At 37.0% G+C, this 14192-nt stretch overlaps 1 protein-coding gene across 8 annotated transcripts in view; it reads right to left on the bottom strand.

Moving 5' to 3' along the window:
- Positions 1–14192, bottom strand: part of SMYD3 (SET and MYND domain containing 3) — a 373538-nt gene that overhangs the window by 320466 nt on the left and 38880 nt on the right. For 5 of the 8 annotated variants that reach the window (XR_007374835.1, XR_007374836.1, XR_007374834.1 and 2 more), the window contains exons 3-5: positions 11567–11674; positions 10418–10475; positions 5486–5622 (exon numbers count right to left, since the gene is read on the bottom strand). Coding sequence is in view for 2 of the 8 variants with exons in the window: in XM_048934936.1 (XP_048790893.1) it covers positions 5486–5622; positions 10418–10475; positions 11567–11674 (303 nt within the window). In the remaining 6 variants the exon portion in view is untranslated. Of the gene's footprint in view, positions 1–704; positions 768–5485; positions 5623–10417; positions 10476–11566; positions 11675–14192 lie in introns of those variants that run through there. The other 3 variants (XM_048934942.1, XM_048934943.1, XM_048934941.1) reach the window with 3 other exon arrangements.

A 14192-nucleotide genomic window follows, 5' to 3' on the forward strand; every position in this document is an offset into this window, starting at 1 on the left:
CTTTCTTGATACAAATAACTTTCATTTCTCTGCTGACATATTACTAACACAGTTAATCCTAACGAAGAGTAAGATACTGAAAGTAAGAAACTTGATTGGGCAGATGCATCTTGTTTACAAAGGTCTGCTCAGAAAACTAATGCACCTGATACCTATAAGATCTCAGAAAGCAATGCAAAGATCCAGCATATTTTTTGCAGTTGTATCACTGTGAGACAACTATCATAAACTAGATGAAGGCTCTATAAAGATCAAGTAACACAGGTAAATTCCCAGTTCTCTTTTGCCTACACAGCTGCAATACCAAAATCCCCTTAAATAGTACTAATAGCCTCTATGCTAAAAAAAACTTTCAAAAAATTAAATAAAAACCAAGTACTGAAAACTTAAGCATGCAAGTAAAATAAGTTTAAATTTTGATAGGATGACTGAACAACAGATTTTGAAGAGATAGACCTGTTGAGATTTAGACCTGTTGTTGCTTTGTTACCGATTTGTATCAATTCTGCACAAATCTAAAAATGAAATAACAGAACAACACTTGAGAAGAGGGTAAGGGCAGCACATCATGTGCATAAAGAGGCATGCTCAGCTGATCTGCACGAAGGCATACAACCTCTCCAATGAACTAGATGGAAGGAGCTTTTTGGATCACCCAAGAACATCAGCGGTCACAATTCAGTAATAACAAAGGAATAGCTTACCCTTTCTGAGCATCAGGACTCCCTTGAAACTCCAAAAGGAGGCAATCTCCAAGTAGAGATCTCTCCCCTTCGGTAGCCAGCCCTTAAATGAGGTAGGGGAAAGGTGGACCCTGGGTCCACACAGGTGGTCACACAAGTGAATTGCTCACACCTGTGCTCCCAAGGCTGGTCACACCCCTTCACCAGGTGTTCAATCACTGGTTCAGGCTTTGAGCTAACAGTTCCCATACAGAGCTCATTTACTTTAAAAATAGAATCTGTTTGTAAGAAAAAATAATTAGCAAGATTAGAACCACTAGAAAATAATTTCAGAAAGATAGAATTTCTCCCTCTAATTGCTATCAACCCATATGCTGTAAAGACAAAGCCCAGAAAGCTGCTTATGCATAAAAACTTTTGTACCACAGAAAGATGAGGGAGATTGCTTTGTGAGGTTTGTGAGGATCTTAAGCACAGCTGACTCCTTCTCAAAAGTTTATCAACTCACTCACCAAAACACAGAAACCTTTTTTTCCAGCAACGTTCTGTTCTACAATTACTGAACTGCTCTACAAGTTTGTCATATTATAGTTCATTAAATGTGGCTGGATTTTGTCGTACTTTTATTTCACGAAAGTGGTTGCACATATACTGTTTACATACATGCGAGGATCCAAAATTATAAAACCTTTAAAATGGCTACCCATTGTATCCAACACCAAAATCTCACCTTTTTCTTTTTCACTTGATAAAAGTTTTCACCCACATTCAAAATGTTCATAAAGAGCCAACTGTGACATAGCATTATAAGATGTTATTTTGTGCAAAACACCAAATCTGCACATGGTCTGAAAAATAAAAAGCTTCTCTCAGGTTTGAATTCACTCAGTGAAGTCACTGTTTTACAGTCTACGTGCTAGGGACAGATTTCATTCAGCATTTTAAAAAGTTTGTGTAGTTCTGTCCATTATTATGAAAAGAACTATAAACACATTAAAAAAAAAAAAAAAAAAAGAATTCTTTATCCATTAAGTGTCTCATAGGATTCCAAGCCACCTCCTCACACATGTGTAAGCGAAGGCTGAAGAACTAACAAAAACAAGGACTGATTTTATCTCAAGGTTATGGAAACACCATTAGACTATAAAACCATGGTGTCAAAAATTTATCTTGACGTTTGAAAGAGTCTCAGTGGAGTTAAAAGCTTATCATGTAATTAACTGTAGATAAGTCTGTTTAATACTGAGGATCAGAATTTAAAAACATCCACAGCCTTGATAAACAGCACATTAAATACACTGGAGCTTCCAAAGAGTGATCAGATAGCAAGAATGAAAAAAAAAAAAGAAAAAAAAAAAAAAAAAATCTATCTCCAACAACAGTTGCTACAAGAGCAAATTGTCTAGTGAGAACAGTGCAAAGCTCTAAAAAGGAAAGGTACATTACCCTTCTGAAACCCATTCCCATCCAGTTCACTTGATATTTTCCACATGAACTAAAAATACACTGGGCTGAAATTCTGTCCCCACTTAAAGCAATAGCAGAATTTTCTTTGATTTTTCACAAGATTGCACTCAAGGGGACTTGGCCTTCTGAACATCACAAGTAAATAAAACTATAATTAATTTTCCACAAAGACAATAGCAATGGACAGCAGAAACTGAGGATTATTTAAAAGAGGTTCCAAAAAACTCCTTTGACCTAAAACAGGTTGGAGAGCTTCCAATAACTATCTGGAATTTTGTCATCTCACTGCAGGACGGATTTTCTCTCTTGTCTTGAAGTCTGTTTATTTTCTTTCTTGAGGATCCAGCACCAAATAGAATAAAAATGACCTCTGATGGGGGTTATTTTGTGGCATGCAATGAAAAAAGTAATCCAAAAAAGTTCAGTAATAGGCACCTACTGAACTTGAAAGGAATGTTGGAAGAGGTTGGGAAAACAAGATTACATCTTGAAATCATGTTTATGTAGTATTTCTTTATTCTACGACCACACAGAGTAGTCATCACAGCTGGTCTTTTCTGAGAGTTACACTACAGACAAGAGACCACATCAGTCTTTTATCAGAGACCTTACATTTCCAAACCCTATTTAGCTTGGAGGTAAAAGGAGGGAAGGAAATAAAGAAAAAAAAAAGAGGATTTTTTCAACTGACACTCAGCTTATCTCCCAAGAAACATTCTATAAAGTGGGATAAATATAATGCAACACTCATCTGACAATCAAATTGGGACAGCTGTAGATTACCACACTGAAAATTAGGCAGTGACATCAGAGGTCTCGAAAGGCATTGTGCCTGACAGGAATTGAAGCAAGATGCTCGCTTTACTTGCAGGTATAGAATATGGTTATATTTAGTCAACAGCTCCTTCCTCCCAACAAACTCACCTGTGTAGTCAGATTCTTCCTTTCCATTTGCCACTTTTTTTTTAATTTTAAATTAGCAATATGAAGTAACTGTGGCCATGGTAGGTCTGTGTCATTTGCCCAACCTTTTTCCTTTTTTAGGGAAAATTGTCTCACAGGCTGACTGTTAAATGAGCCAAGGAAGAAGGAAAGAACTTCAATCACTTGATCACCTCTGAACTTATAGAATTTAAAAAGAAAGAAGCAACAACTTGAAAACTTGGTACTTTACAGTGCATTCAATAAGTTCCAGTGAAAATACATTGAGTTAAAAATGTCTTTGTTTTCACATAATGGGGCAAATGTTGTCTACATTAATTAATCATTCTTCAGTCTCCAGTTAACAGGATTTGGAGCTATGAAGTCCTACCTTTCATTCTGCCCTTGATCCTCTCTTGCATCACTTGACTAAAATACACGGGAGGGAAGAGGATGTGTACAGAGGCAGATGATTGTGTATACATGCACATCAAAAATTCTAAAAGCTTATATATTTTTTCCACCAGTGCTCCAACATACTGAGCAATCCTCACACTGCTTCTACAAAGTCACCACATTATCCAAATTCAAATGTCTCTCCTATGGTTGAGAATGTGTGTGTGAAATTGTGAGCTAATAGTTCTTTAAAAGGAGGAGTTATAAAACTTTCTCCCCCATTGTGCAGCCCTGTCTCTTCTCTGCATTTGCCAGAAACAGTTTTGCTGAGTTTGCCTTGTCCCAGAGAACAAATCTGCAACTTCTTTTGATGGGAAAAATTCTTGTAGTTGGGCTGGTGGGCAGATTAAATGTGGGGAGAGGTCAAGCATGGTCCAGAGCCAGAACAGAGACAAACAACTCACAGGTGGGTTGAGGGAAAGTGCAGAACTCATACTTTCTTCCCACTGTATCTTGGTTGGCTCAGTTCAATCTAACATAATTTCACTGAGAAAAAATAAATTTCTATCAATTTCTAAGTAAAAAGAGCTTAACAATGAGCTGAAATACCACTGCTTATCACAGGTCTAACAATGTGATAACAATGTGATTAACATCTTCATGAGAGTCTACCAAAGCATCACTCATTGTATTTCATCTCACACATTCAATAACGATCTAAAAGAAATCAATGAAAGAACTGTGGCCAGTATCCTAAGCTTATTGTTAAATGGAGGGCAACAACATCTGTAAACAAATTCTTACAAGCTATAACTCAGCTTGAACCAGTTAAGCGATGATCATTATCTGATATCCAGCCTTATCTTCATCTGTACAAATACTCTAAACCAGTTAACACAGAGCACACATTCCATATGAAATTCATCTGGCAAATCAGATATGCCAGGCTAAGACAGTAAAAGAGTCTGACTAGAGACTACTTCTGGCATGTTGTCTTTTCCTCTGTAAGTATAGTTCAGCCTGCGCATTTTTTTCAAGGAAAATCAAAACCTTAAATCCTAGCAGTCCAATCACTAATAAAAATTCCAGATAAACAATACTGTTGACTGTATCACTCCTATTACCCACAGCAAAAGCAGATTCCACTAGCGTGCAAACAGATCGAAAAAACCTGCATTTTTTAATTTCAGTAGAAGAGGCTCTCTTATTTGAACTAGAAGTAAAACATAAAGAGAGTTTGCTTCTTTCCTAACAAAACACTACGTAAAACTACTGAAGTGTGCATGAGTTAAATCTTATGCTAGAATTTAACAATAAGAAATTTTTTAAAATTACTCGAGTTAAAACTATGAGCATTCCCCATATGACATACTTCTATTTGTACTGCTCAAGTTAAATTTTCTAAAGTGAAAGCAATAAGATAAAAACAATTATATTTATTTAGTAATGAAACAAACATTTTGCATACTGTGCAAATGAATTTCAAATACTTTATCCTGTAGCATTTGAGATCGACGTGACCCATATCCCATGTGGGATACACCACTGCCATAAACACCCATTAGCACATATTACTAAATGACAAAACAGACTGAAGTCCATCTAGAAACATAAGACGAAGGATTTTGCAGAAAATTTGTAGAACAATGAGTGATGCTATATGCTCTTCGTTACCATTAGAAAAACTACATAGGTTGATTTATTCAATTGTGTGGGTTTTTTTTTTAAGTTTATTAGTTCGATGTGCTTGTTTTTTTTTTTCCAAGAACATTAACATGATAATTTGAAAAGGGAAAAGGAAAAAAGCCACTGGATGCTACTTTCACTTTTAAGTGTTATAATTATATAAACCTACACTTTTTCGTAAGTAGTGACTGAAAAAAAAAAAAAACCAGTTTGATTTTCCTAGGTTAAATATCATTCTGGATGTATCCGCTGAACTCCTGCTCAAAAATAAATCAAGAACACAAAGAAAGGATAATTTATGAGTTGTCAAGTAACCACATTTTAATACTTACTTTTGTGAAGATCTGAAAAAAGTCAATTGCAGGTGGTAACTGAGATGCATCCTGGATCTCTGCTCTCAGATACAGTTGCAAGGTATGTGCAAGGTGCCTGAGGCCCTCTTTCATTTCTTCACTTAGTTGTTCAGCATCTTAAAGGGAAAGGAAAAGTACACCAAGGTGTAAACAGAATCTTTCACCAACATCTTGAAAATGTACAGTGGCAGTTATACAGTCTAGACATTTCCAGTTTTAGAATTAATCTTGGCAGAGGGCAATTTTGACAGAGGGCAAACGTTTATCTTTTTTGTTTTTTTTTTTCCCTGACAACTATCTATCAACACAAAGAAGAGTTTATCACTTTGCTACTACCAAACGGTATAAAGAAAATGGTGAGTTAAACATCAAAAGCCAATAAAGTAGATGCATAAACAGATGTAAGTCATTAGTACAAAAAATAGGCATCTAGGTTTGTAACATATTCTCCATAGATGCATCAGAAACTTTTATTCTAGCAGACAAGAAATATTTTAGAGACAGAGGGAGTTTTGTACGCAGCAGCTGCTAAACAGAATGGATAAGAAGGAGTATTAAGCAAATATCATTCCTACATTAAATAATAAGGCACCATTATTCATGCTTTGCAATATGAATCCTGAAAGAAATACAGCAATGTGTTTTCTAATGAAGAGACCACCCATGAATCAGGTCAGTGATAACATGGAAAGTGAAACTCAGCTGCCCTATTAAGTTCAGTGTCGTCTTACTAACTTGTTCACATTTCTCTTTTCCTGCCAGTTAGCACAAAGCAAATGCCTAAGTGGAGAATGTGAAGATGGACAAGTTCAAGAATCAGCCATAACAAAAGGCTAAGAGGATAACTGTGCACTATGAACTAACTTCATCTCTGCACAATAGTGAATTGTTATTACAATTTAAACATTTATCTTTATTGAGAACAGAAATAACCTTTCACTAAGAAAAGCTCTTCCCCGTACTTTAGATCCATGACTGCTGATCTCATGGAAGGAGGATTTAAAGCTACCTCTTATGACTCACTTAACAAGAGAATGCAGTTAAAGCAGATGCCACTGGGTTTGATTAAACAGCCAGCTAATGGTACAGTTCTCAAGCTTCTGTGTTCTATCACATCCAGCATCCCTGAACTTGAACGTTCAGGCTGTTCTGTAGATACAAATCCAAGCAATGCACAGAGTTTCTTCACATACAGTCTTCTTCATGTTTTGCACTGCCTGGTCCCAAAGCAGTCAGGCAGTCCTTGAAGATGCTTCTTACAGCAGGGTCACTGCAAAGACCTGTAGCAAACATCTTAATGTACACAGCAACTTTATGAAAAGTTTTGAATGCACTTGTCTGGTACAGTAAAGGTACTGAGAAGCAGTTACTGCAAGAAGTTCAGCCTCAAGTGCACCACAGTTCTGCAAGACAGCTGCTAGAGGGAAAGGTCAGACCTTCAAGCAAAAAGAAAACTGGTACAAGTTTGATAGAGACCTTTAGCAGGAAGTTCAGTGCAAGAGTTGGTGAAGGATGAAGGCCACATGAGTGTGAGTGTCCGGAATCCGTATTCCTAGGTTCCTAGGATTGCAGAGTTTCAGATAAGTAAATGGTGGACGCATTTATTTTTTTTAACGGAGCCATGGGCTCTGAATTCCACACTGAAAGCCACACTGGGAGTTGATAGTTTTATCATAGGATTCATTAGGCCATAAGCCTGGGAAACACACACAGTATCACCATCCTGATCTGGCAAACCCACAGCTGAGGTCTCGAGCCAGAATTCAACCTCATGAGCTGTGCCAGCTGAAAATAAGCAGAACCCCTAAAGCAGCACTGAGTAGATGCACCCAGTGAGAGCCACGTTTCTACAATGCAACAATGATCCAAATTTATCTTAAAATGTAGAACACCAGGTGCCTTGAAGATACATTTATTCACTCTACACTGGTGTTCAGTAACTGAATTTACAAGGGCTGGCAGAATGGTGCAGTCCTCAGTAGATGACACGAGTGTCACACCTGATGCCAGAGTACAGTGAAAGTGACTATGATGGAGCTTCCACTTTACACACAACACACTAGTGAGCTGCTTTCATTATCTCCCATGAATCCCCTCTGGTAGAGCACTGTGTGCTGACTTGTTTACTAGAATGAGCCATGGCTATCTACCAACTAGATGCCTTGCAGCAGAAACAGCTGGCAAGCAAAGGCAACTGTTTCCTTCCAGTTTGGAATGGGACTCCTTACCTGAACACTCATTTGGGGCCACTGAGGACCCTTCTAGTTAGCTGGAAGATGCAATTCTACCAACACTCCATATTAGAGCAGAAGTACGCATCTTCCTGCTATGCACTGCTATTGGAATATATTTGTTTTCCATTCCAGTAAGAGTTAGCCCTTTCTTCAAGATCTGCTCCCATTCCAAGGTTTAGGCACTGCTATCTAAAAGCCATACCTGGGCTTAGTCAGCCACGTGCTGTGCAGGCAGGGGCCCCAGATATTATGGGTGGCCTAAGACTGATCTCCACCAGGGTCAGGAAGGACAGGCAAGCCCTCCCACAGCACTCAGATTCAGCTCCTCAGAAAGTCTGTGTCACTCATCCAAAGGAACACAGAGATAAAGCTCCATGTTAAGTGGCACAAAAACTAGGTAACTGAAGGATTTGCTTTTTTCATAACTACTTCTCAGCATCTTAACAGCGCGGACATTTGAGGGTGATCTTGCAAACCTGAATGAACGTACAAGGACAGAAATGCAGACGTACTTACTGTTCTTTCCAACACACAAAAACCTCCAGTACAGAACAGCTTGAAGACTGAGTCTTCAAGCAAAGTAGCAAGCTTTTGGATGACTGGAAAACTCAAGTTTAAAAAAAAAGTCATACATTTGTGCTTGCTGTGTAATGTTCCTTTGACACTGAAGAGGCTTTTTCTTTCAAATGTGTTATTTCAAGAGAGCAGGGAGTTTTGAACTTTCGTTATGTTATTTATTTCAAACTAACGCACACTGCAAAATGGATTATGATAAAGAGGCAGGCATGATCTGCTTTACTATTAGCAAATATTAGTACCTCTAGAATAGGGAACAGTAATAATCTAAGCAACACAGCTTAAATGGACACTGTGGCATAGGACAGATATGAGAAAGAATACCAAATCCAACTGGAATACCAGGGAGAGACAGGAACAGAATGCAAATTATTCAAGCTGGACTCTGTTCAGGGCATTAGAGCTAATGATCTCTGCAAAAAGTCCCACGGGATCCAAACAACCAAGACCTGGTTTTCACAACTCCTCATGAAATCAAGGCAAAAAAAACAAAGTGAAATAAAAATGCGCGAATGTTTTAATTGTGTTTTTATAAAAAACATTTCTAATGGTAAAAACTGAGGTGTGGGAGAGAAAATGCTACAAAAGGCTTGTGGAAAGTTTTCTAAATCAAGCATTGGGATTTAATTATGCAGCCTGACAGCTCTGATACAAATATGAGTAAAGTAGCAAAAAATCATCCAATTGTACCACACACAAACACTTGTATGCATGCTGAGTCTTGTTAAGTGTAAGCAAAGTTGATGTCTACATCATTTGAATTACCTTAATACACAGCAAGATAGGAAAGCCTTGGAAGTAACAAACTGTATGATAAACCAGAACTAGTGAAAGTCACCAAATACACAGACACACCTCCTACTTAATCAGATGTGAAAATGAAATGAATAAAAGCATACAGGTCATCCACACTGAAAATCATCCAACTATACCAAGTAACACTGAAAAAGCAATACTTTAAAGAAACAGGGAAAGGGTAGTGACAATAACAACATTCGGACCTTCTTGACTGAAAAGATTACAGTGTTGAAACAATACTGTGTTGTACAGACACTTCCTGAGAAGCTGTTTGCCTCAGAGGATTAAATCAAATTCTTTTCCCTATAAGCTTAGAGCTTTAATGAAAAAAAAATGACTTTCAAATACATTCTAACAATATTGAAGGAAAGTATATCTCAAATCTTTATCAACATGATCTGTAAAATGTTCAGTAAATAGGAAGAAGTGTCATGAAACAACAGAAGTAACTGTTAAAAGTATGACAGTGACTACAAGTTGCCCCATCATACCACAGCCCTCTTTTGGACCATTCTAAATGAAAAACAGTAGAGACAGTTCAAGCTGTATTAAATCCAAGCCTCTGAATAACATTAAAAAAATTTGAGATAATAAATACTTTTATGCTACTTTCTACAAAATCCCTTCAAACAAGACACAGGATTCAACCAAGGATGCATTTCCTATTCTGTAAGTCTTCATACTTCAAGGTACTGAAAAATCTAGAAAAAAAAAGCTTCCTGTCTCAATTATCAGCTTTCCTGAGAAATTGTAATGAACCTCCTTTCCTACCCAAGCAGCTGAAACTTGTGGGAGCACAAAACTATTTTTTCCTCCACTGAGAAGTCATGTTCAAAGCAAACATGTATCACATCTAAATTGAGATGTATTTACTTTTTCTGTAAGTTATTTTGAATCTTTAAGCAATAATACTAAATAAATAAAAATATAAATAAAAATAAAACCACTAATGAAATTTTTCTGTATTAAACCGATATATAGAAAGGAAGATATTCAGTTCACTTTAAAAGCTGCATCACCAAAATGTATACTGCAAAACGAGGAAAAATATACAGACTAAATAAGGTGAAAATTTTGCTTGAACGATACATGTTGTTTTTTTCTCCATCAATCCTTGAACATTGAATCCTTTCCCACAGAGGTTTAAACACAGTCAGTTTAGCCTTTAGTTTAGACTTTCCTGCCATATTCTATTACTCTACGTTAGCAGACTTTCAGAAGGCAAGCTGCAGTAGGGTAGGATGGCCGTTCTGTAAAACAGAAAATGGAAGCATTACCTGCAATACAGCTGGCAATTACTTACTTGACTGAAGATCTGAAAAAGAGTAGAGTCTCTCAGAAAGGCATGCTGATTGCCTAAGCTGTAGAGAAAAACAGATAATTAATACTTACACGGCATGTTTTATCTTGAAAACACTCTACGAAATTGATTATTCAATGTGATGTGCCTGTAAGATAATTAGGTACGGGTAACTGCATCAACATAAATCTGGTCAATCTATACTTTCTGTAAACTATCATGAAATACTACTTAATTTCTGATGTTATGACACTTTCTACTAGTATATTTTCTCGACTTTGGCAGTTTGCCCTTAGTAATTTACTGTGGCCCTTCATACTGTAATTGAAAGCAATTTATGAGGTTAGTAGTCTCAGATTTCATGAGACTATAATTAATGTACTGCATTTCTAGGTACATATTTACCCTTTAAAAACCATCACGCACACACTGTTCCCAACAATGTATAAATTAAGATATTAAATTACATTCTATCATTCAGACCCCAATAAATGAATACATTTTTATTCAAGAAAGACAGTATCATGGCAGGGTCAGGAAAAAAAAAAAAAAAAAAGGATTTATAATCTCAGTCATCAGCCTATTGATTTAACAGAAAATTTAGTCTGACAGAAAATTAATCAAGCTGTGGGAATGTCAAAACCCAGGACTTTCAAGAAAAATTTAGGAAAAAAATATCCAATTGAGATTAAGAGAACCCAACATTAAAAGGAAGGGTTAACAGTGCATGCTTCTCTTTACCACTCATATATATTAAAAAAAAATAAAAATAAACAAACCAAAAAAAAAAAAAAAAAAAGTTCCCAGTGAACTTGATGGATGCACCAATAACTTTGATAGTATCAAACAAAAAACAGTGTGTTCTGTGCTTTCCCTCTAGGCAGAAATAAGTTTAGGATGCTGTGACAGCCATAGGAATAAAAACTTCATAAACAGACCTCTTGAGCTTAATTATGTCCATTTCAGTCCTCTTGAACCTTTTCACACTTCTGCAAATCAATCAGTAATATTTTAATGCAGTGTACAGTCCAATTTTATTCAGCGATCCCAGTCACTTCAGCTTTCTAGTTCTTAATTACATTAAAAATGTAGAGTGAAAAAGTATTAACCCGAAACTATTACACTGAATATATCTAAAAGTATGTCACTTACTAGCTTAAAAACAATCCTGCCAGCAAGTCTGACAGAATCTGGAGGAAAATTAGGCTTGATGTTCTGAAGGCACTTGCACTCCCGCTTGTGGTCCAGCCAAGCTTCTTTCTATCAATTTAAAAATAAATAAATAAATGGAAGAGAAAGAAAAACTTCATGTTATTGTTATTATTATTCTAGATATATTATATACATATACACACACACACTCCTTTATACATACATTGTTTCACTGTGGGAAGAAGATAGGGAGCTCCCTACCCTCGAGATTAGAAAGGGTGCTACAATATGCCTTTTTTCCTTTATTCTTTTTTTTTTTTTTTTTTCAAGCTAGTATGAAAGACAGACAACAACAAATCTTCGACAAAGAGAAACTCATGCTGGAAGACAGAGGCAATGTCTGACCACCTTTTTTTTTCCCCTAACTTCCAGCTTTCTAAGCTCAAAATTCTGCTCATGCTTAACAAAATCTCCAAGCTCATCTCATTAATACAGTACATCTTTACATTGTTAATATATACATATATTCACAGTATAGATCTGAAGACAATGAGCGATTTTTCAGACAATTTTATAAGCAAATTGAAAACAACAGAACACTAAACAGCTGTTACAGTGATAAGAACTGAGAATAACCAAAAGCTTCTGAAGGTGACTTCTCTCACAGATTAATGCAGTGAGGAAAACAACAAATGAAACTCAAGAAAACCAGCTTCTACAAGGTAAATGCCACATAGGAAATGATAACATGTCCAATACAAAGCAATTATACATTCAGCAATAAAAAAAAAAAAAGAGGGAACATCTGCGATATGTACAAGTGCATATCACAGCTACACACACTGACATTTGAGTTATAAAGATTACAGAGGTCATTATGCAATTTCATTTTTTTTTAAAGCTGTGTTTATATGGGAAAACATTTCAGGTGGCCAGGCTTCAGCATCAGTGACACTCATTCTGTTTCACTGTGGGTTTTCCCCCACCTTTGGCTTACATATACTAAATAAATGGTATTTTTTATTTCTTTCAGTTGCATGGGAGATTTGTGGTTTCTTTTCCTATACCCACAGCTCGAGAAAGGGAAAAAAAATGACACCAAGAAGGCATTAATCCAAATATAGTTAGTGTCACATGCTGTCTGACAAATAAAAGGCAAGAATCTACTGCTCAATAGAAATACTCTTCTCTAGAAGAAACAAGGTCACACTTGTAAATGTCCTGATGTCATTCCCTGCAATATAATTACATGAGCATTTTTCTACTGCTTGAACTAAAATTGTTCTTCGGAGCAAGCCTTTATCTGTCGATTTTCATTCCTTACATAAATTCTGCACAGAATTTCAAGTATGCTGAATGTGACACCAAAATGATTAATAGCTTACCCAACCAATAAAGCCCTAATGAGACAAAACATACAGCACCACCCAGCCTAATATGCCACACTTCTCAGGGATGCATTTCCCTATGAGAATAACACTGAGAGCAGATGCTCTCTTCTAAGCAGTGCTTGGCAAAAGCTGATGCCAAGAAGAAATCTGTGGGATCCTTCTGCAGGAGGGATGCTGGAACAGAGACTGCTGCTCACTTCCTCCCAGGTGACTAGGGGAGAAGCAAAGTTCCAAATACATCAAGTATGATGAGATCAGAAGTATTCTTCCTATTCAGACAACAAACAGAAATTACAGAACTACATGTAACTGTTAAGTCCTGTAACCCTACTTTTAAAGGCAGTCTCTAACGACACTTATTGGTGGGCTTATCTTGGTGCCACAGCTCTGAACTCCAAATGTCCTGGCTTTCAGACAGGGCTTTTATACCCTCTAAATGGCATGAGTACAGACATTGCCATGGAGAGGCATGGTCACCTGGTCTGACCCTTCTCCCTCCTTGTCAGGGAAGTGCTTCCAGTTTTTCCAACAGATTTTTTCCCTGTTAGAAATGAACACTCCCAAAAAGAAGCAAGGGAAGACCAATAAATACTACAGAGCAGCGCCCACTGCTCCTCTTCCAGACTTCACTGCGTTTAGGATCTCAAAAACAGAATCCTTCCTTTTACTTCCTCCCAAACCAGTGGCTAAGAAGGGAAGCAATTGAAGACTAGAGCTCAAAAAAAAAAAAAAAAAGTGGGATTTGTATTTGTTTATTTTAAATTAAATCACAGAATCACATAATTGTAGAGGTTGGAAGGGAGTACAGGTTGGACTCATAGAGTCCAACTCCCCTGCCAAAGCAGGCTCCCTGCAGCAGGTTGCACAGGTAGGCATTAAATAGACATTTCAATAGTTTTTCATAATGACACATTCTGAATTCTGCCTAAAGGTCCCACTTGTCAGGGATTATCGTCTACATCACTTGTCCCCAAACTGTAGGATGCACCAAATTAATTAACAGTGCCAGGAGATCACAACAGCAATTATGAGGAGAAGCAAACATGGTCACTCCGTACATTTGGAGAGATACCCAGACTAACACTGCTAGAAAACAGCACTGGGAAATTAGGCAAATTAAGCATGAGCAGGTGAGAAAGGACTTCTAGCAGAGAATTGCTGAGAAGGGACAAAAGTAAATGAGGTCCAGCTCAAAAACACATTTCAAATCAAAAGGCCTACATATAACATATGTA

This window comes from Lagopus muta, chromosome 2 (assembly GCF_023343835.1).
Source record: "Lagopus muta isolate bLagMut1 chromosome 2, bLagMut1 primary, whole genome shotgun sequence".
In the NCBI taxonomy this organism is placed as follows: Eukaryota; Metazoa; Chordata; class Aves; order Galliformes; family Phasianidae; genus Lagopus; species Lagopus muta.